We start from the raw sequence: 24141 nt of genomic DNA, 5'->3' as shown, positions 1-24141 counted from the left end.
ATAATAAATTCAGCAACAGCAAAATAATACAAAAATTGAAGGAAATTAAGGTCAGCAACAAAAGAGACCTTTCCAAATGAACACTTGAAATCTTGGGGAAATTAAGAGGTATGTGCTTGGCAAGCCACCTTCGAGGAGGCAACAGGCTCCACCTTTTGTGCTACATTATTTGCTAAAGCACTGTCACAGCTCACATGTGATATGGACTGCTGCTATAAAGACCAACAAGTATGGCACATGGGCCCCCACAACACCACTCTCTTTGCATGCCGTCTTCCATCCATATATTGGCATTTTTAGGGATCATAAAACCCATTCGGAAGTTTTAGAACCTTGTCAGTTGTTAACATATAGAACTGATGAGCCACCTCCCTGACCACTTCTTAACTCTGCCCCTCAGTTTGTGAAATGCATTAACTCCTAAGCTTTATGGAGCAGAAGGTTCCAAAGTAAATGAGAGAGCTGTGCATTGTTCTTACAGCTGAATATATTTCCTCTCCTCCTTTATTTCCAAAAAAAAAAAAAAGGCCCAGGAAAGACAGAGACCCACTTGCAACTTCTAATATAAGAAACCTCCATCCGATTTGTGTTCACATACTGATCAATACAAACAAATGTGGTTGTGCAGTGCGATGCTTGCAATAAACATATCCTTTTGAACTGCAAAATACCTCCAATGCCTTCATATATGCCCCAACGTCAAGTTTTAAGCCATCTGTTTCTTTATAATAACGCCTGGAAATGAAAAGGTTAAAATTAGATTCAAATATTTTTAGATCTTAAGAACATACAAATAGCTTCGCTGGATCAAACCAAAGGCCCATCTAGTCCAGCATCCTGTTCCCTATAAGGAAGCCTGCAAGAAACACATTTGCACAGTGGCACCCCCCCCCCCATGTGTGCTCCTCAGCACCTGGCATTCAGAAGCTTACCGCTTCCAGTACTGGAGACAATACACAGACACCCTGACCAAGAGTCCCTGATAACTTCACCTTCCATGAACTAATTTGGTGTGTTCGCTATGGTTGCATTTGACAAAAATGTGAGAGAAGCAGGAGACCTGGTCTCTTGTCCAGTTGAGTCCTATGACATTATTATTATTATTATTATTATTATTATTATTATTATTATTACTAATACTACTACTACTAAATGGGTGTATATGCCACCAAGATGGTGGCAATAAGCCAGAACTCCCTTCTGTACATACACACCTTAAACACTCTTTCTTCTTCCATTGTAAGTGAAGAAGCTCACTGACTAGCCAAACCAGAAAACACAAGATTAAGTGGTCGGGGGTTTGCCACCCAAGCTGACCAATTATTTTAATCATGTTTCTTTAGAAATGCTGAGGTAGAACTTACTCCAAATAAACTATGCTCAGGAATGAAGCCAGGGCCTTTCTTTTAGTGAATATTCAGAATCTTATTTAGCATATTTCTTTTCCAGAAATAGTAAAAGAGACAATCAGGATAAGGCAAGTGTTTTCTTTCAAGTCCCAAGACAGATAGGTAGAGAGCAGAAATGTATAGGATGAGCAGTCAGATAAGATTTTATGCTTTATCCTTCTGCCATTTTCGATTATTCAGCATAGCCTCTCTTTAAAATGACCACTTGACCTTTGCTAGAACAGCCATTAACCTTCTATAGTCTAGCGTAAACAGCTTAATTTTCTGACAGTGGCATGACAGAAGAAATTACAAAGCCAATTCCCACTCTCGGCCCAAAACAGATGCTAAATGTAAATCACTCCAGTTTCACAAGGAGAGCATTCTGCTCCAGTAAGTCTAATGCTCTGGGTTTCTAAGTGAGCACACCAAAACTTTAGCTGAAAGAATGTTAGTTTCTTTCTTCAAAATAATTTTTAAGGAATGAACTCTATACTTTTCTGTTTTATATATATATATAGAGAGAGAGAGAGAGAGAATTACTACAGAAATACCACATGAAAACAAATAACTGCTGCTAGAAGCACTGCTGCTGCAGCTAGATGCTACCACAGAAGCTCAATTTTGAATCAAAGCAAATTTAATGTCACCTTCTCATACAAAGCAATCTCCTTTATGGAAGATGTTACAAGCCTAAAGAGGAGGTTTGAATTACAAAGGTCTTGTACACTTCATATTTCTGCAACATTTACTTCACTCCAAGTAAGACTTGGTCTGCTTCCCCAACACACACACAAACACACTATCAGAGCAAGTCAACAATCACAGTAGACCCCTACTTAGCTCCATTGAACTACCTGCATGACTACTCTAAGAAAGCCTTACAGCTGTTTAGAAATAAATCAAAGCTGCCTCCTATGGGACAGCTCCAAGGAATAAAACAAAATGGATGCACTCCAATACTGTCCAGTGCATTAAAAGCTCCAACCATTGACCCATTTAGTAAACTGCACTGAATTCACTTGGGCTTTCTTCCAAGTAATCATGCTTAGGGAATCAAGGCGCACCACATTGAGATCAATGGGATATAAGGAGCTATCAGCCACATCAAAGCAGGTCCACTCAGAAGAAAGACCTACCAAGTTCACTGGGAGTTATCCTCTAAAGAATCAGGGTTAGAGGCACAGTCTTAAATCAGGGCTGCTAGGTGCCCAGTGTGTACATGCTCCCAGCAAGGTGCTCAAGAAGGTGGTGGTAGAGCAGCTTCAAGAGTGCTTGTATAAAACTGATTATCATTTTAGACCCATTTCAACGCAGTCTCAGCTTTTGTTGCTCTGATTGATGACCTTTGTCAGAAAAAGGGCAGGGGGGAGGGCAAGCCTGTTGATTCACCTTGACCATGCCTTTGGACAGCAATGAACATGATACTGTCTGAGGGAGTTGGAGGCATGGGTTTAAAGTGGTTTTGCTCCTACCTTCAAGGACAATTTCAGAGGATAGCATAGGGTGATTGGTGCTCAGCTCCCAAGGAAGCTTTCTTGAGGGATCATCCCATGTTATTTAACTTCTATGTGAGGCTGCTGTCATCAGGGGGTTTGGAGTTAGGTGTAATTAGTATGTTCATAGTGGGTTACATTTCCCATGAAGGAGGAGGAGGAGGTGTGTTGTTTGTGGGGCTCCTGGAGCCATCTTTATCACTCAAGGCCCAGGTGGACTTGAGGATTAGGAACACCTCTAAGCAGCTTCAGCTATTTCTGGATGGGATAGCCTGGCCATAGTTACTCATGCTCTGGTAAACTCCAAACTGGATTACTGTAATGCAACCTACATAGGACTGCCCTTGAAGATGGTCCAGAAATTGCAACTAGTGAAAAAAATGCTGCTGCAAAAATGTTGGTAAGGACAGTAGTCCACAAGCACATTACCCCTACTGAAAACAGTTACGCTGTTTGAGAATTGCTTTTAGGGATCAGTACTTCTTTAGGATGAATATTAAGCAAAGCAACATAACAAAGAGATAGAGGGAGATAAAGGGCTGGGAATGATGTTGAAGCCCAAGAGCCTGTAGCTTGTAAACATCCTAAATGGTGTGCAGCAAGTGTTAGGCAGCCTTAATAAAATTAGGCAGTGTTAGGTGCAAAACGGATTTCATGTTGTTCCAAAGGCTACTGAGACAGTTGCTGTTCTCCTGTGCTTTTAAAAATGGGAGCTAGAGGGGGGCGGAATACATGGTAGTCTTTGCAAACACATGTCTAATACGCAGCAAGAACAGATAAAACCATGGGGAAAGAAGTTATTAAGAAGATAATGCAAAGAGCAGTGCAATAGTGGCATAATTCTCCATAAGCAAGCAGCACACATATATTTCTGGCATCCCCAATATTTCTGAGAACTATAAATAAATGGATTAACTTACCCTCTTCCTAGAGATATCAGAACTGGATTCTCCAAACCAATGAGCACTTGGAAGGCAGCATTAAGGTTTTTGTAAGAAAAGTTGTCTGCTGCATCACCAACCACCACACAGTTTGGGTTTGCTCTATCAATATCAGCAAATTCTGGGATAAGATCTAAGGAGCAAAAAAAATCAAATTATTTCAGGAAGCCATATATTTGCTACCCTTTCTTCAACTTTTCATTGACTTATCCCTGCTATTCTGACTATTCTTTAGGGGGGGGGATGCTGAACTACTCTGTCTGATACACCAAAAGTGAATTCAAGGATCTACACACCAAGAACTACAATAATCAAAATGGCACAACCAAGCCACAAGAGGGAGATATCAGCAGGCTTACAGGATTCCAAAGGTTGCAGAAGCAAAAAAATAATGTTTAGGAAAAAACTATGATGGATGAAAACAACAACCAAACATACCAATGAGGAGTAAACTAAGGTCACACTCACACCATACGTATAAAGCACTACAACGCCACTTAAAAACAAAAACATGGCTTCCTCCCAAAGAATTGTGGGAGTTGTAGTTTTTTAAGGGTGCCAAGAGTTGGTCTCAGAGTGGCTTCTCAATTCATCCGTCTTCACATGGAATTCTGGAAACTGTAGCTCTGTGAGGTGAAAAGGGGCTTCCTAACAACTCTCAGCACCCTTATCAAACTACAGAATTCTTTGACTGTTCAATGTGGTATTAATACACATTGTGTGAATGTGGCTGACTGACTGTTGAGAGGAAATAATGAAAAACATGGTGGAGAGAATGGTATGGAACATCCTGGAAGACAGCATGACTGATCACCTTCCTGAACTAAAGCACTGCACATGGCAATTCCACTTCTGTGTGCGCGCACACCATAAAACACAATGGAAGAACACTGGAAAGGAACTTGAAAAACCCAAGCAATCAAAACTTATAAATCAACAGCAGCTTGCCATCCACAGCCAATCTTTCTGGATTTTGCTAGTGTGTATTCTGCAGGTGGCGCTGTGGGTTAAACCACAGAGCCTAGGGCTTGCTCATCAGAAGGTCCCGTTGCTTGGTCCCTGCTCCTGCCAACCTAGCAGTTTGAAAGCACAAAGTGCAAGTAAATAGGTACCACTCCAGTGGGAAGCTAAACGGCGTTTCCGTACACTGCTCTGGTTCGCCAGAAGCAGCTTAGTCATGCTGGCCACATGACCCGGAAGCTGTACACCAGCACCCTCGGCCAATAAAGCAAGATGAGCGCCGCAACCCCAGAGTCATCCGCGACTGGACCTAATGGTCAGGGGTCCCTTTACCTTTATTCTGCATTGCATAAAGCTAAATTCTGAAACATCGAACTCAAAACGTTCCCTTTTGATGTTACCTAACTGGCACACCTTTGTTGCGATACCAGTGTAAAATTATGCTTTATTCCAGTGAAACGCATCCTCATTCTGAGCACTTCTTTGCTAGCAGTGCAAGACCTAAGGTCAGGTCACAAGCCGCAGCACATCTCAGAATGCAGACACTTGATTGCTGGAGAACCAAGCAAGTGCATCTATGAGATGGCAAGCAGATAATCGTCATTTGGAATGAACTTGACACCCCGAAGTTGCAGCTCAGCATTTTTGTTATGTTTTTGGATGAAACCGAAGAACAATAGTGTACATCAGCTGTATTTCCAAAAGTGACTCTTTTGAATGACAAGGCAAACTGGCATATCTGAAACCGTGGTCTTGATGGTGAAGAAGAAGAAGAAGAAGAAGAAGAAGAAGAAGAAGAAGAAGAAGAAGAATTCAAGTTTTAAAAATGATGCTCAAATTAGAACTCCTGTTGTATCAAGCCCAAACAAAAGCTCTGGAGAAATTTTATAGGTTGAGGGTCTGCATTACATTAATAAATGTATCAGTTGGATGATCAGACTTTTTACCTCTTCAAACCCTTTTTTCTCCTCTGTAGTAATATGGCCTTTCTAGGACACCTTAGTGCCAAGAGCCCTGCACTGCTGCAAACATGAATGAGCTTTTGCGTGTTGAGGTCCCCAGGGCCACCCCAATAACTCACACATCACACAGAATTTTTTGTTTAAGATTTTTGGCATAATTTTGGCCACAACTTTATTGAAATACAAATTTGTGAGTGGTTGCTTAGGCATTGGTTGCGACTATCTGCCCCCACCATGGGGGACAGACTGACATTCCGCACGATGCGAAAGTCAGAATAGGGGAATACGCTTGGGGGTAACGCGGAGCAGGGAACCTGCCCTCACCCCAAATGCAACCAGGAGCTCATTGCTATGGCCCGAGCCCCCTTGACAGAGTGGACAAGCAATAGTTAGCCCCCAATTCCTTTAACGGAATCCCTTGCAGCAGCAGCATTAGAGGGGCAGGCACTCAACCTACCAAGGGCAGGCACCCAACCACTTCCCTTCAACCAACCAAACCATAAACCGATGCCTAACCGCAACCTTACAAGTTGTGACGATTTGCTACACAGTAGGCAAAAACCAAATGGCCCCAGCCAATCAGCCAGATGGGGAAAAAAATTCCTACCAGGCCCCTGCCCCAAGAGCAGACGACCCCATGACAGGCATAGCAAGGTCAAAGCAAACAACCCTAATTCTAGGGAGGGGGGGCGGGCAATCCAATGCACGGTCAAAAAGAGGAAGCCCTAGCCTCGTGCAAGGAGTTTTAGCATTTCTGGCTGTCAATCAACAAATGGCAACATTAACTTCTTCCCAAGAACAAGGGAAGCCCCAATCACATCAGTGGCCAACGAACAATTAGCCCACCCCCAACTTTGGAGTTTCCTGGCGGCCCCCACTGCAACACGTGCTCTCCATGAAGGAGAACACGCTTTCTAAAACATGGAACTTTTTAAAAAGCAGGGCTGTTAGCCCAACAGAAGAGCCCAGTTGTGCTTGCAGTAGTACAGAACTCTTTGCACAAAGCTTACATCCTGACACCACGTCCTAGAAAGACCAATGTTATCCACCATGCACTGCATGATCGCATGGTCTTCTAGGAAATACTAGAAATATGTGAGCTTTTGTGCTAAGGGCTTCATGCTGTTTAATAAAGTAAACCTTTTATTTTTATAAATACCATATTAGGGTCTAGTTAAGGTCTAGTTAACTACAATAACAATTTTTCCACTTTTTGTAACGTTCTGTTTTGTTTTCAACATGGGTACTATTTATTGTTTCTTCTTCTTTCGTATCTTATCAAAGAAAAAGTGCAAGTAAACCTTTCTGCTGTCCCCCACAAAATTTATTAGAGGTTCCCCATCCCATCTCTCCAAAGGCCACTTTACTTCATCTCCACCCTCTTCAAGAAAACAGATGGGATCAAAAGGTTCAGCACAACACTAAATGAAATACATTTTACTGGAAAATACAATATGCCCAATATGTTTGGACATAGCAAGTAGATAAGCAGCTTTTCACCCAGGCAGTCATTACAAGACAACATGTTTGGAATGAATCCCTGCAGAGATTATGATAAAACAGAACAGATAACAACTTTCTCATTAACCGTTTCCTCATTTTAGGTTGTGGTTACACAGAAAGGGACATAATTGCATCCTCCAATATTTATTCCCCTCCCCTTTCAGTATCATTTTGAGGCTCTGCTTTTTTTATTCCCTCACCTTTCGTTTCCTCAGTTAATGCTTCCGCCCCTTCTTTCCCTGCCTGATCTTGATGGCAACCTCTTCCTTCATCTCTGCACTTTCACCCTGGCACCTCTTCATCCACAATTCCCAAACACTGTTCTCTCAAGGAGCACATAGGCATAAGATCTTGAGAAGTCTAGTCAGAAACAGAGTCAAACATTACTGCACTTATTATTAGGTTGAGGGGTTGCTCTCCAGTGAAATCCCATGAGCACCCTGGTCAATTCAGATGTTAAGACAACCCAATTGTTGTAACGTAAGAGACTAAGGCCATGCGCATCAACTACAACCATGTTGTTGTTTAATCTCCTGAGCCAGATCAATCAAGTTTTTTATTTCCAGCTGCATAGGCCAGATACAGCCATCTGCTGGAGGGGCCAGCTGAGGCCCTCAGACCTCAACTTTAGTGATTTTATCACAGGAAAAGGAAGGGCAATCCTAGCCCATGGCTGGACATGGAAGCTGGTTTCATGAGCATAGCTAGGGAAATCAGGACCACAAAGAAGACAAGAAAGGACAAGATCTAGGACCCATGACCCAAGTCAGGTCTTGAAACAACAGGGCAAACAGCCAAGAGGTAGGCGTGGCCAGGATGAGGAACTGTGGACAGGTACTGGGCTCATGTAAAAAAGCACACCTTGAGTAACAAGGCATGGGTGTGCTAAAGATAAAATGAGAGACCAAAAGATTCAGGGGGAAAGAGCTCTCTGTGAAGAACAGCTGTTACACTGTCCTATTAAACATTAACCAGCCTGCCAATAGACTTCCTAGTGAGGATGGGGCACTAAAATAAGACTGGGGCCAGTGAGGCCAAAGCAAATAAATTAGTCTCTGCTGTGCTTCATTCCAAGTGCAGAAGAAAGTGACTTGACATCCTCAGGAACCTCTGTCACTGGTGTGGAAAATGCACTTAGGTGATACACAGGGCACACTGTGTTAGATCTCAAAGCTGAAAGTCAGAACATGGAAGTGTCTTCCTATGATGGTAAGCAAAACGACCAGCTCCCTAGATATTCAGCTTGCCAGGTCCACGTGGAAGCAGCTTGATAGCAAAACAAGAATATATGCTATTGTGATGTTACAGAAAGCAAAAACGATGTTTTCTAATTTCAAGATAAATTGTATGTTCTGTAAATTTTACCTCAATGGTTCTCCTTCCCTGTCATTCCCAGTTCAAGAAGGTGGTTGGATAAGGTGCAGAAGAAAACTACTAATGCTGCTCATCAAACACTTGTGCAAGACTACTGCAAGACTTCACACAGTCTGATAATAATTAGGCATTATAGGAGCTGTCATGCTTCTGCAAGAGTTTGCGAACACTCTTGTTGAAGCACATTTTGGGGCTGAGTTTTCATTTCCCTTGAAACACCCTAATGCAAAGTGTAAAACAGCACTACCCTGAGCAGAAGAGGCATTATGTACAAAGGAGTGGAGCTCCTGGATCTAACCCATAGACCTGGAAACATGTATGCCTTGAAATGTCTTCATTCTCACTGCAAAGATAAGACTGCACCACATTGTTATTAACAGCAAGTGTGTACAAAGCATTAAACACTAACAGACCGTCATGTACAAGCAGGTGTGGCCTCAGGTTGCGTTCCTTCAGGATTCGGCATGCTGCTGGTGCTGGAGCAGTGACTTCATCCACCTCAATGTCAAAGCCCAGATGTTGCAACTTTCCTACAAACTTGTCGCGCGTAGCTTGAGTTTCATTGGTGCAGAACCGCAGCTTAAGACCAGATGTCTTGATCCTGACAGAGCAAAACGGTAAGACATTAAATCAATCAGCTACAGAATTCAGAATTTATATAAATGAGAAGACGAGAAGAATGTATTACAAACTCATATGTAAAGAGTCAGATTATTATGTTGTTTGCATTCATATATATATATAGGAGCACCAAACAGTATCCGTCTAAATCTTGGTGATGCAACTTTCTGGCTCCATCTATAGATTATATAGGGAGGGATACAACCCACTGGGGATTATTTCCAAGTAAACATAAACTCAAACATAAACTTGTGCTATAAGAACTTCACAGTTGGCAAGCACCTCAAAATGGCACCTGAATACCATTTTGATTGTGAAAATAAAGGCATTTCAAACAAAGTATGGGAACCCGTGTAGGACCAAGCTAGACCAAAAGAAAATTTAGTTGAGAATGTTTTAAAATATAGCTAGATGGTACATGACACCGGGGGGGAGGGGTTTAAAAGGATTTATGCAGAGAAAGATGAATGTTGGAGATATAGACATCATTTCTTATTCAGCGGAAATGTCCAGTTATTAAGAATGGTTAATATTTTTTGTATACAAATATTAATAAAGGTTAAGAAGAGAACAGGTATAAAAATTTCATTGGACCATATAAGTGACATTAGTATTCCAGCATTTTTGGGGGTGGGGTGGGGGGAAGATGCAGAGGTAACAAAACCATTGGTTTGGTAAATGTTGGAATAAATGTTGAGCATTTTTTTAACGTTAGTAAAGATTCCCTTAAAGGGTTAAATTAATGAAGAGTTATGTTCAATTTCATAAAAGATGAAACAATAATGGGTGACCTAAACCTACCAGGGCTGCAGGAAGCCATCACAGAGTAGTGGAGCTACACTGCACACACAACCCAATTGTTCACACTGGCCAGGGCAGAAGAAGCAGGGCAAGAAATCCTGTTGTTGTTTTTTATGCCACATCACAGGCTGATGCAGCAAACAAGCCTAGATAACACTTCCACCTACCCACAGTTGGAGGGGTTCATTAAGGAGCTCTGCAGTGGCAGAGCTGAGCAAAGCTAGATGGAAGACTATATCTGCCTCGTTCAACAGCAGATCAGGGGGTGGGTTGCTCTGCCTAGTATACAATTATTTGTTGATGAGATTGAAGAATGATTGGTATATTTGCTTATATCTGTTCATATTAGATTTGTAAAGGATGTGGAATTTGTATGCTGAAACATGTATATAATGATATTAAATAATAATAAAATAAGAGTGTGGAAATAAGATGATTTTTCAAAGAGGTCAAAATCCATACCTTTTGTATTAAGTATAACATATTAAGTAAATTCAAGCAAAATATAACTATCAGAAGCAATTCTGAAAAATGTAGTCCCATGGCAGGGGTGGGGGGAAGGGGGCACGACACACACATCTTATGACCATTTAAAATGTCCAAAGATGTCGTCTCCAGAATCATTCTTTTGGCATTATTTGTCTTTCCTAATCATAGGTATGTGAATTATCAATTACACTTAGTGGTTAATTGCCCTTCATAAAGATAGCTTTTCCATTTTAAATTAGGCAGTTAATATATTGTAACTAATAGCATCCACTTGTACATTATAAATATATCTTCATTGATTGCAGCAACGAATGTGAGAATCACTCATGGGCTAATGAAGCAATTGAGGTAAAGAAGTGCAGCGTGTACCCAGGGAATAATTACTGTTAATGAATTATGATGTGACCTTCTCAGAACAATGAACAATTGGTGTGACAGTTAGATGACAGTACTTCACATCTGTTATTCCAAATATAGTTTACACTAGAGTATAAAAACAAAATAATAATAATAATAATATATTTTAAATTCAGCAAAGCTGTTCAGAGTTAATTCTAGGATTCTAACAATCTAGCTTAAAGAACAACCTGTATTGCCACATATATGAAATAATAACTGTAGGACATGATTAACTCAAACAGCTATTAGGTATTGCTGGCTACTTGAAATGTCAATGAATTTGGGCCAATACACTCAATATGGGAAGGCAGCAAAGAGAGTTACAATCAATGCAGCAATGCTTTGCTTGAGATCATAAGCTTAGGGGCAATTCCAGATGGAAGGTTTGCCAAGTGTCAGGTGTGCTGAACCATAATCAAACAACATGGAGCCTTTGGCGATCTCTTCCCTATGAAATAACAGAACTGGTCAAGAAGGCTGAACAACAACTGGAAACGGAATAACAATGGCTGGGTCAAACCTGCACTCAGCCGAGTATCTCCTCTTTGGTGTATTTTCGTTTTCATTTCATTTGGATGCTACCATCCATGACTTAGGAACTGCCCTAAGAGTCCTCCCTAAACATTTATCTGAATTAAGAGAAGGAAAAATGGTTGTAATACAGACATTCAGCATGCACGGAGCTGAACTAGGTCCGCTGACAACTTGTTTTGTAGCAAAGCGCACCAACTTTTTTAAAATCTCTGACACTACCAACATTTTGAGAACATACTCTTCTGACAAGTACAACCACAGAACTGCACAGAAAACCATAGAAGAAAGGTATGTGGGATTGCACACACCCGTGTGACAGAAATGAAGATAAAGAAGTTCCATTGCATCAGGCTTTCCAGGACTGCCAAGACACTTGGTATCTTGACTCCGAGGACCAAACTATGGGAGCTGTAATTTATGCGTCAAGGTTTAAGTAAGAACCATAGGGGTATCTGGGACCACAGAATGAGGGGAAGGGAAGGGGTTAAATTATCCTGAAGCTGTTATTCACCCTGGGAAGTTTCAGGACTGAGCTTTGGCACTGAAAACAGAATGAAAGACTAAATCCTCCTAAGCCCTGGCTCACATAAAATCTGCTAGGTAGGCAGCACTGCCAATATTCTTACTGGCACTTGTATGTTTAAGACCTCTCTTTTCAACCTGTATTACAGAGGTGGGGAACCCCTGGCCCATGGGTTAATCTTGGCCCGCCAGGGGGGTCCAATTTGGTCTGTGAAGCAATCCCCCCCCACACACTTGCACTCACCAGCTGATGTTACTGGTAATGTCAGCTGATGAGTTGGAGAAATAGGGCTCAACCCCGTATTGGCTGCATGCCCTGTTCCCAGCAGGAAACAAGATCACACAGCTATGGCAGCAGGATTTAATCCCCACTCATCAGAGATTAAAGCCCTTTGCAAAAGCACTGTTTGAAGCAGCTAAATATTGCAAAGTGGTATTAATTTACAAGGAATCAATCATTTCTACTACATACTGTGTCCCAGTTTATTGCAATATTCGCGTTGTTGCACTGGTCTGGAACTGAACCCATAATATCTCTGAGGTTTGCCAGTACTCACTATAAACTGAAGTCAGATATAAAGGGGGGGGTGTATTAAGTCCTACATTTGCAAGTGAATTCACCTTAGCGATTAAGTTTGAATCTTAACTTTGTTTTTCTTTTTTCCAGAAGGCGCAGCAGCAATTTAGAAAATAACGATGCTCTGACAGGATCCCCAGATTTCTCTCTTCTCTCCCACTCCCAACTTGTGTCATAACCTGTATATCATCTAAAATCAGGGAGGGGTGGGGGAAGAGGGTTTCTATTTTACATACCCATAGGCTGACCCAAAAATATGTTGGCAAGGGCAGTTGGCTAAGACTGTACAAGGTCACTCAGGATGTCCAATAATTGTCCTAACACTTTACCTGTTATGGCACAATAATGAGAGTTTTTTTTCATTATTTTCGGGTGAATGAACCTGGCAGATGCTGACAGCCAGCAGATGTGTAAAGTTCGAGGTGATTTGTAAGGGACCAGCTCATCTGACGCACAGTAATTGCATTGTGGGACATTGTCACTCAGAGTCTTGTCCTGTTCTGTCAGAATGAGGTAAAGGTCAGTTCAAAGAACTGGCATAACGTAAGGGACAGCTCCTCACTGAAATTAAAAATATTTTCATATATCTCCTCATACCACACCCATAACATGAAGAAACTCAGGGATGTATCCACAATTATGCTGGAAAGGGTGAACTGGGGAACTAGAAAATTTGTTATTGTTGTATATATAAGCAGAGATATACAAGTTGTTTTAAATTCCCACTTGTAGATATGGTGCTTCATCATTTACTATTTTTCTTGGCATAGAAATTCCCTTCACAGTGGTACCTCTGGTTACGAACTTAATCCATTCCAGAGGTCCGTTTGTAACCTGAAACCACTCATAACATGAGGCGCGCTTTCGCTAATGGCGCCTCCCGCTGCTTCCGAGCTGCCAGTGCGCGCCTTCAGCTCACATCTTGGGGCAAAGTTTGCAAGAAGGGGCATCTATTTCCAGGTTAGCGGAGCTCATAACCCGCAGCATTCACAAGGAGGATGGTACATAACACGAGGTTCCACTGTATTTCACTAGTCTCCAACACTAGGCAAATCAGAATTACAGCAGGCACTTTCAGATTATTTTCTAGGCCCAGATAATTCTCACTGCCTAAACTTCCGTTTCCCTAGCCTGTTAGCTTCCACTTATGATACCGCCTCATATATTTCACTAGTCCACAGTGCAATGGAAACATTGCCAAAGGTTCAGATTTTTAAAAGCAGTGCTATTTAAGACCCAGAAATCTATGGGAACACACAATGAGTTCAAAGGAGCCCAAAACACAACTCCAACAGCCATTTGTGTCTGAACTAGTTAATTTTCAGCATTATGTGTTTTGTGCATTTCAGTGTAATGAGACTTCCACAAAGAATAAGAATTTCAGGTTTGTTAGTGTGTGTGTGTGTGTGTGTGTGTGAGAGAGAGAGAGAGAGAGAGAGAGAGAGAGAGAGAGAGAGATTAGCAGAAGCAGTTTCTCAAAGTTTGCATCATAAAAGGAAATTAGTTTTCTTATGTCACAGTGAACCTCCACACAAAGTGTACTTCTTGATTATCAGATATACGTGTATTTCCACAAGGCTGAAATTCGAGTCTGGCAACAAACAGTGTTAAACCAGAAGCACCTGTCAATCATGTGTTGCTCACTTATGGAAACCCCCTTCTATCAAGATAGAGACTCTGCAAGATTCTTCAGGCTGAGCATTCCCTTGCCAGAGCAACAGAACAGTTTTACTCCATGGGAACTTACTGCAAATTCATCAACATTATTTATATCCCTGGGTCTTCAAGTAATCATTAATGATGCCATTAACAGAATGCAAGTGGGCTCCCGGTCTGTTACCAGCTACTAAGGAAAGTTCAGCAGGTCCAGCACCCCCCATCATAGACTGAAGTCATCAAAATCTATCTATCAAATTATGATAAGCAAAGCCACAATTGTAGGCAAATGAGGAAATACTAGCACAAAGAATATTGGAATGTGTCTGTACATTATCAACACTCCTGCTTCTACAAACAATACAAGGAAGTGTTCTGTTATTTACTGAGCTACACCAAAAAATGACACTAATGTAATTGCTTTGATCTTTAATATCTCTCTTTAAAAGGACTTCGGCAACCACCTACTTTCACAGTCCTTTTCCATATTATTTCAACCCTGGCAACCTTAAATTACAAAGTTTTATTTCCTTTTTATGCTCTCTTGTCTTTGCTCAAAACTTTCATCTATTAAGTTCTCGCTTACGTTCAGAGGCGATGCCCTCCTTTCATCTACTTTGTGGTCTTTCCTTGGGCACCTTCTCATTTTCCAATATTTTTAAAGAAAAGGAAGGCCAAAAAGGAGCAGGAAAGATAGTTGGTAGATATATAACAGAAACTTGCAGCAAAAAAAAGGTGAGTTGTGTCAAGCTCATGTACAGCAAGAAGGCAAGAGGGTCAGTATTACTATGTGAGGCAGAAAACTGGGCCACCCTAGAGGGTGATTTTTAATGAGTATGGTTGTATCACCGAACTGCAAAAGGATGCCAGTTAACAAAAGTAGAATACAGCTCTCAGAAAGAAGCAAAACCACACACCCAGCAAGCAATGAATAATTAGATAGCAACACAGATAGTTGGGGCACTGGGGCAGACTAGAGCTACGTTATCCAACAGCAATTCCATACCAGCGTCGTGAACCTTATAGGTCTTCAAAGCTTCAAAGGAGCAAGTTCACCAGCTGCCTAAAAGGCAAAAGAGGTTCAGCAAAGGTTGGAGCAACAGAAGGGCAACTGAGATGATACATAACACCATAACAAGAAAATTAGACAAGAAACAAGTAGCAAGCTAAAATCTTGATACTTTTATCTTGCTTGTTTGGTTTTTTGCTTTTCTACACAGGTTGACACCTAAATATCTGGGGTTCCTGGGAACCAAAAATAATATACCCTGCATAAATTAACTATAGCCACTGGCAGGAGTGGGGTGGAGAGAATCCCACACATATTTTTGAGAGATAAACAGATGAAGAGCCAGGCAGCCAGAGTTTGAAGCTACATCAAAAGCTAGCAGGCATGCAACTGGTGACAATAAAAAAACACATTGTTCGGCTTTAGTAAGCATGCATAGCTCTGTCCAACAGTATTGGGCCCTCAATCCTATTCTTCTAATTCAAAGCCTAAAACTAGTAGCCTTGGGGTTCTATCATCTATTAACGCAAGTGACTGATTAAATGTTAACCAATTAGCCCTCTGATCTTTGAGCCTGATAGCACAGTAATTGAGATCTGATTGCAAGTTGAAATTGCATGAAAAAGGTTCATCTGTACAGGCATTGAGAGCTTTTCCTTCCTTGATTATCCCAAAGACACCTATGAACCTTTGCAGTTCAGCTATTAATTAATTAGCTGTACAGTCCTGGAAATAAATTTATTTGCCATTACTACTATACTGAGCTGCTTTAATCACAACATTTTTATGGGCAATATAATCCAGTAATCATATTACACTGGCCTTTGTTTCATACTGATGGATAGTTAATGGTTTGCCTTTGAAGTCACTAATTATCATCTATAAAAGCCAATCAAGCCAATCAAATCCAATACAACACTTCCACTGTGAAATCATTATTATACTTCGTATATAAAGAACATCTGTTGGTAAACAATTAACTTGAGACTAACAAAAAGGAAGCAATTATTTGCTTCATTTTAATAAGGCCTTACAACTGGAATTAAAGTGGATGGTTCAGTCGGCTTCATACCTTTTTAAAAAGCTGCGAGGTTACCATGATTCTGCAAACACACACACACACACACTCTATATATGGTATTTTGTGTCCATTTCTTTTGGGATCATAATATTACAAGGATGGTTTTATTCTTTAGTATACATTATTTTTTTAAAGGTCTTATAGGGGAAATAGAACTATGAACTACTGCCTGTTTTAACAGATTATTTACTAATTGGGGCTGGCAAAAAATTGATTTGTCAACAGTAGCATGTCCCCCCAAATAACTTTGGTACTGTCATGATGTGGCAGAAAACTGCTTTGACCTTACTTGGGGATTCATGCTACAAGAGCACAGATCCTCTGCTTAGAAGAAAATGTTGGGGCAATGCAGGGGTCTGTAAATTGAATAAAAAGGCACTGGAATGGAAATGTAGCATTTTGAATTCTCAGCTTTGTCAGTGATCAGAAATATCATGGTGGTATAATGTCTCTGAACGAGTCGTGTGTAGTCGGCCTTCTCTTGCCCTAGTTTTAAACATGAAAATGGAAAGAGATAGTGTATTGGAGCTACATTGGTTACACAAATGGAAAAGCAAGCTGGTATATGTTGGTGCATTTATGTTTTAGTAGCTTTTTGTATGGAAGAGTCTCCTTGCATACAACTCGTATGTGCATTTCCAATGCTTCAGTGATTATTGTTATAAAAACATTGTTCCCTAACTTAGGGGATAAGATATATGGGATGGAAAGAGAGGGTAAAAAGGTACTGTGCCTTGTCTTAGAACTGTTGCATTTATTGAGCGTGTGTCAGAATACACAAAATTAAAATAATTAATGTTAAGATTTAAAATATAGAATAACATAAACGTACTCAGCCTCAATATACAAAAAGTAAAGTGTAGCTATTTTATCTACCAGAAAAAAGCAGCTTGATGTGTCAAGCATCACCAAACACTGCCACTCATAGAAACTAGCAGATGCCACTGCAAATGTCTATTTTACATGCACCTCAAGCAGGGTCTTTGTAGACCTGCTTGCAGGATCATCTGTACTGGCTCCCTGCAACCCGCCCCTACATACTGAATTGTTTTACAATTCCAATTCTGCTAGGTTCCCTGGCAATCCTGCCCTTGTAAGACTCTGCAGGTATCTTATTCTAACAGGACTGTCCAGCTGCTCCACCGCCTCATGATGCCCAAGATTTCCGTTCCTCTTTTAAAGAGCGCTGTTGAAAGTTGTGCTAACAGATGCCCTATAGTGGCCAAACAACAGGATGTTGTAAATGTCCAACCGCTGTGGGCTTTTCAGATGTATATGCTAATGGATATGCTATCAGCATACAGCTGTAAATGCAAATAACAGGTCTCAGGCGGAGCATGTTTTATTGCTTCTTTAACCACCTTCTGCATTGTAACTGGCCAACTCCTCACTGGTTGCAACATGAAAAGCAAATCACTTGCCTCATGTTGATGCTGTATAAACCAATCAGGGCAATAATAGCACAGAAGAGAGGAGATGCTATGGCTGATTTGATAAGGGCTTTTAACTAAGATTCTTACTTGTGTCCTTGCCTATTAAAACAATAAAAGTAATTGCTAGCAAGGGCAGAGGATATAGGCCCGTGGTCACACTTCATATTAAGTTATAAAAAGTACACAAAGGCTTGCATACTCAACAGATGTTTTGACAAAGTGACAAAACAAGAGTGACTATTTTGGAATGCAACGAGCTATTCTTTGATGACATGTAATCCACTTAACCAAATAAGCTGATGGCCAGCTATAAAAATTATAACATATTAGCACTTGCCCACAGTGTGTTAACCTTTGCAAGCTATACATAAATCAAACCCTAATATGAAATTTCACTCAGCAATTGAAATTTGATTACTCTGGATCATTCTGACAACTGCATGCATCCTGGCGTCCATAATTACACTGTGAGAAACAATCCAAGTTATTAGATAAAAGAGCTTTTCTGCAATAAGGATAATGAGGCAAATTCTGTTCTTGGCCATTCAAACGTAAAGAGAAATGTTGCTGTTCAACTTCCAGTTTGGTTTTTCTTTTCCAGCACATGCAACCCTCCATAATTATATATCGGCCTAAACATCACAAAAAGTTAAGTTCCAGAGGATGCATCCTATGCCCATTTCCCTGGAAGGAAGTCTCACCGAACTCATGGAGACATGTATATGGTTATAGTATTAGATTGTCCCTCGCCATTTCAAAGCAAACACAGAAACTAAGAAAGGATGGGATGTTTTTAATGCTTCCATCTTATTTTCATAATTAAAGAATTGGCATTTTCTTTATGATGGACTTTAGGCAGTAGACCAAGCTCAGCTAATTACACATTTCAATTAGTTGTAAGGGAAAGGCTGTTGTTGAAGCAGAAAGAAAAATCTCTCACATGAACTTATACACAAGCACACACACTAACCACACTCCTGAAGCTATAATATTAAGGTTTATAATTTCACGGGCTATGAAAGAATAAGTTGTCTGATAGAAATACAGCCATAATGGTGGATGAGAAATTGCAAAGAAGTAGGAAGACTTTCTGTCTTCCAGTGTTGAAATAAAATTCAACTTCCAGTCCCGTTAGCTTTTGTATTAGAATGTATGGGGCTTGGAGTAACCATTTTATCCTTCACCTTAGGCAGCAAAATATCATAAACCAACCCTGCCCATCCAAGCCTGTTTCTGAACTTTATTTCAATGACTCTCTTACCATTCTCCCATTATAAAGACATGTGACTTCAACCATTTTCTATCTCATAGGCTAATTGGGAAAGCATGCTCAGGACAAATTTGCAGTATAGTGACAGGCTACAAGTATGTGGAAGCAATGTGAACAGGCATTATATATATATAACCCAACACTGGCTCCCAGCCACAGAAGATGCAACAGTTATTTTCAGCCTGAGCAAATTTCACTCGCTCTTCTGCTACCACGGACCTAGCCCAAATGTATTTGACTGTTTGGACTAAACATCCTGGGGACCATCATTAGTTCGCATGTCAAGGCACACTTTGAAGATTCAGGATGGTCTCCCACTCTCCCTTGGGTCAAATAAGCATTGAAGCCAAATTAACTCCTGAAACATACTAATCCCTAATGAATGACTTGGACTCAGAGGCTTCCAGCAATTCAAACAGAACGCCAGCATCGCCCGTTTTGCCTGAAGCCTCTAGTTTTGCTGCCATATCAACCAACATATTTCTGATGTTAAATTACAGCTTAAGTTGTCTGCACAGATTACAGCTCGTAAGAGCTGTAGAATGCATGGCAATGAACAATATGGTTACTATTTTGTAGTCCGACTGAAAAACCTCAACAGACACCGAAGCCTAATAGAGACAACTGAGGTTCCAAGGACAGCACAGACAACTCTTTGGTTTAAACAATTTGTAATATTCATTCAATTGCGAAGCAGAGAATTAATGTATAGTTCAATGCCTTAATTATGTGAAATAAAGGGCAAAGTCTCCAAGTAAGTATCCACTGTTATTCATGACAGCCTCAATAGATTTTGGTTCTCAGCAAAAGAATACAGCCCATTTTCCATAAGCAACAAAAGCTGTAAAACCAACATTTTCCAAAACCAACAAAAGCAACTTGCACAGTCAGACTATGCAAAATGAGACTGCCACCCTTTTCAGCTGCTACAAACATGGGCAACAATAGACGTGAGGGGGTGCAGGAAGCAAGAACGAAGGCACTAACTCCACCCACCCAGTTGCCACTTTTATTGCCTTCCTACTCCTGGAAGGCAGCTGTGTGAAGTGGGGAGCCTTTTGTATCCATGGAGGCTCCCTGCACATTTTGGGTCCATATGTGTAATACCAGAAGAGGCCTTGCATCATACACTACAGCAGTCCCATTTCATTTTTATTTTATTTTATGGATTTTACATGGATTTTCCCACTAACGGAAAATGAAAAGTACACAAAAAATAAACGCAAAACAATACAACACAATTTTAAGTCAACAGAAATTAAACAAATGCAAAGTAACGGGAAAGCAATCTGCAGAGACAAGAGTCTGGGAAAAGAAAAAGGATTTCTGCCCCTCTCATAATACTAGAATCCAAGGTCATCCAATGAACTCAAACAGCAAGAGATCCAGCACAGGCTTTCAGAGGCATTTCTACATGCAGCGCATAGCTAAACTATGGAATAAGCTACCACAAGATGTGGTTGATGGCCATCAACTTTGACAGCTTTAAAAGGGGATTAGACAAATTCATGGAAGATGAGGATATCAATAGGCACTAGTCATAATAGCTAAAGACTACATTCAGGATCACAAACACAATACCACTTGCTGAAGAACCACAGTGGGAAAGTGCCTTCGCATTGCCCTACTGTTTTGCACATGTTCAAAGAGACCACATGCAAACTTAGATCAATGAATATATTTAGAACAGATAAAAATTACAAAATATCCAATTTGATTCATTTCTGGTACTTCAAGTGTGGCCCATTTGAGCCAAAATAAATTGTCTTCCTACCCTGCATGTGAGCATGATTCCTTCCACCAAAGTATCAGGAAATGCCACATAGAGAGAGACTGAAATAAATGGGAGCTATGAAAGAGCAATTCTAGTAGAAAAGGATCTCTGGTTCTCTAATTGAGAATAATTTGGTGCTCTTGATTGGTCCTCATGAAATGCTAAGTAGCTACAATTAGTGCTTGCTCACACTAAACTATGGTTTGGCTTAGCATTACATGCAAAATAGGTGAATGAGGCTTACTCAACAGAACATACTGGTGGATCGTACCAATTATTTTCCATCAGATAACTCAACAGCTTATTTAAAAGGTTTTATTATGATTCACACTATGTTTTAATGAAATTTTATTATTAATGTAAATTGTCTTGGGAAGTCTATAAGAAAGAAAGAGGGTTTAGTTTACTCACACTCAAGCTTTCATATGTGGAGTCAGGAGGAAGAATCCTTTCTCGGTAAGCAACCCTGGGTTGGTTGTTGTTTTTCTGACTTTGCCCACTGGGTTGTAGATTGACTTGTTACAGAAGCAATTTCAATGAATTTTTCTGCCACATATTTGTCTGAGATACATAATATTTTGGACTGCATGAATTCATCTGTAGGGGCTTGGTACAAGGGTGATTCTGCACCGCACAGCAAAGGATAACTAGATGGCCCCTGTATGTTCATGATTCTATTTTTCATATTCCTATCAGTGTTAATACTGCCATCCCATTTTCTGTGAAGGAGAAGTAGCCATTATTCTCAGCAGCAATGAATTTTTTGTACCCCCAGGCAGTAAAGAAAAGGAATCAACTCAATAGTCACCACACTAGGAAACTCTAACAGGACAAAGATGCCACAATATGATCACCTCCCTGAGGCGTTTTCTACTTCAAAAAAATATGGTTTTTCCTACAAGCACAACTAGATTTGACAAGAGACCTTGTCCTGCCCCCCTTCCCGGTAATACGAAGTATACCTGAAAATTAATGTTAATTCTGGATAAATTAACTGCATTTTTACCAGACACTTATTTTTAGGGATAATACCTCAACAGTTAATATATATTTTACAAAACTCATTTTGTTTTCATTTTAATTAGAGAAAACTCTACACTTTGGCTTGCTCATCTGATCTTCTCAATTTTTTAAAAGGTTGTCTCTCAATGCTCATTCTGTTTATTAGAAGGAACAGTTTTTAACTGCTTTTTGCAACTGTATTTTAAAACGCTAACTTTTCTTTGGAAAACACTAGAGTTGTAGCGATCAGATTAAAAATAATGGGAGTATAGAAGATATGCAACTTTGATACATTCTCTAGTTGTTTTGTTAGCCTTTTACAGCAAACACAAGTGTATTGTAGCACCTTAACAAAGCCTCCTTTGTTGATGCACAAGTTTCTAAGCTATTTGTAAATGTTGTATACCAATGTCTGGTGTGCATCATCAGCATTAGCTGACAGAACATGTGACCATTGCAGAAAAAATGTGTGTGCATGTGTACAGAATGTGTGTCAATCTACTACAACAGCCACTGAGAGCCAACCTGAGGGGGAGATCAGGGGGCAGGACTTCATTCAGTTCAGAGGTTGTGTGGCTCACAGTCTTCAGATCCTACCTGTTATATTTTAATGACTTGCCAGCTGTGTGGGAAGGCCTGCAGCTCAGTAGCAGAGTTCACGTGTTGCCTACAGAAGGTCCTTGGTGACATCTCCGGGTCAGGCAGGGACAGGCTCCCTGCCTGAAACCCTGCCGAGCCGCTGCCAGTCAGTGTAGACAGCGCTGAACTAGATGGAGCCGCTACCTACGTTGCTAAACCAACCACGGCTGGCAGCCCTGCTCTACAACCGCGCTGAAGGAAGCTCGCCTTTTATTTCCCCCTAGCATTTTTTCCCCTTTCAAGTGCGAAAAGCAAAGTGCAAAGACGTTCCCTATCTGAACCCCTTTTCTCGCTGAGAAAAAGCACATCTGCAGTGCGCTCCTCCTCCTCGCAGCTCCCACATTATAAATGCTTGTACGCTGTACGAGGAGGACAGGTCTCCTGGGCTCTCCAGAGGGAAGGAGTTCTGTGGAGGACAAGAAACTTGCAGCCTGGTGGCTCCGCGGGTCCCCACTTACTTTTTCACTGCTTCTATAGATCCGGGAATGGGGACTCCGCCTCCTTCTCCTCCACTGTCATAAAGCACCCCGCTGATGTCTAGCACCAGCCCCTCCACGCCCGCAAGGTGCTTCCCCCACTCCGCCATCGCCCAGAGCAGCCCGTGCAACCTGCCCACAACCAGCGCGCACATTCGTCGCCGCCTCCGCCTCCCAAACCCTTCCTGCCCGCCGAGGCGTCTGGGAAATGTAGTCGCCCGCCGACACGGAGGCTGCGAACGGCGCCTCAGGGCCAGCAAGCACTTGCTGGAGGAGTGAGCGCGGCGGACTTCCTTCCGAGTAGACAGGCGTTGATCGGAGCTGCCTGGGACATTGGGGCGGTGAGGGGTGGGGGGCTGGGCGTAGAATCACAGAATTCCAGGGTTGGAAAAGTTGCCACCTGTCCTGTATAATATAGGATCGACTCGAATTTCAATGTAAAATGATTTGCCCTGTATTTCAGCGCTTCTCTGTGTGCCAGGTTAGGGATCCTCTCCATATGTGTGTGTGTGAAAGGTCATGTATTTAAGCACTGGGTAGCAATGCACATGCAGATTTAAAATTCATGTGTATGAGGCATGTGTGCGCTGCAACAAATTCCAGAGGGGCGATCCTGTTAGGCTGCAATAGATTGCAAATGGATTGCTTTGAAGTCGCTTCAGCACCAGGTGAAAAATAATTTGCTCCCCGCCCTGTCCTGTATTTTTGCGAGAACAAAGGTGGCAACCCTAGGATCATCTAGTCCAACCCTCTGCAATACAGGAATATGCAGATGTCCTTTTCGAGGATCAAACCTGCAACCTGCACCATGCTCTAACCCACTGAGCTAATTGGTGGGCTCATAAGTAGACTTAGTGCTGGCGACAGGTTGTGGAGAATTCTTGGCTGTGGACACTGCTGCAGGGAGGTCAAACGGATCCCACAGGGGCCCTAGCGAGCGAGAGCAAGCAGGAATGTCAGTGTGGTGCAGTGGTTAGAGTGTCAGACCTGGGAGAACAGGATTCACATCCCTTCTTGGCAACGAAACTCACTGGGCGAGGGCAGTCACAACCTCTCAGCCAAACATACCCCACAGGGTGGTTGTGGGGATTAAATGACCATGTATGGCACCTTGAGCTCCTTGGAGAAAAAGGTGGGATAGAAGTGCAGTAAATAAATGCATGTGGTCGTAGGCGGTTTGCACACAAACACACACATTCCCATAATCCCTGACCATTGTTCATGCTGCCTACAG

General features: G+C 41.4%; 1 protein-coding gene across 1 annotated transcript in view; it reads right to left on the bottom strand.

Annotated features, from left to right (window-relative positions):
* LHPP (phospholysine phosphohistidine inorganic pyrophosphate phosphatase) overlaps positions 1-23066 on the bottom strand; it is a 107434-nt gene extending 84368 nt beyond the window's left edge. The window contains exons 1-4 of the mRNA XM_081912851.1: positions 22890-23066; positions 9038-9225; positions 3805-3958; positions 672-735 (exon numbers count right to left, since the gene is read on the bottom strand). Of these exons, the coding sequence (XP_081768977.1) occupies positions 672-735; positions 3805-3958; positions 9038-9225; positions 22890-23062 (579 nt within the window). The 5' untranslated portion in view covers positions 23063-23066. The remainder of the gene's footprint in view (positions 1-671; positions 736-3804; positions 3959-9037; positions 9226-22889) is intronic.
* Between the last annotated feature and the right edge of the window lie 1075 nt (positions 23067-24141).

The sequence above is a fragment of the Podarcis melisellensis genome (genome assembly GCF_964234715.1).
Source record: "Podarcis melisellensis genome assembly, chromosome: 5".
NCBI classification, from domain to species: Eukaryota; Metazoa; Chordata; class Lepidosauria; order Squamata; family Lacertidae; genus Podarcis; species Podarcis melisellensis.
Note: the sequence above shows the minus strand (reverse complement) of the source record. Positions and strands in the feature narration are given on the sequence as shown.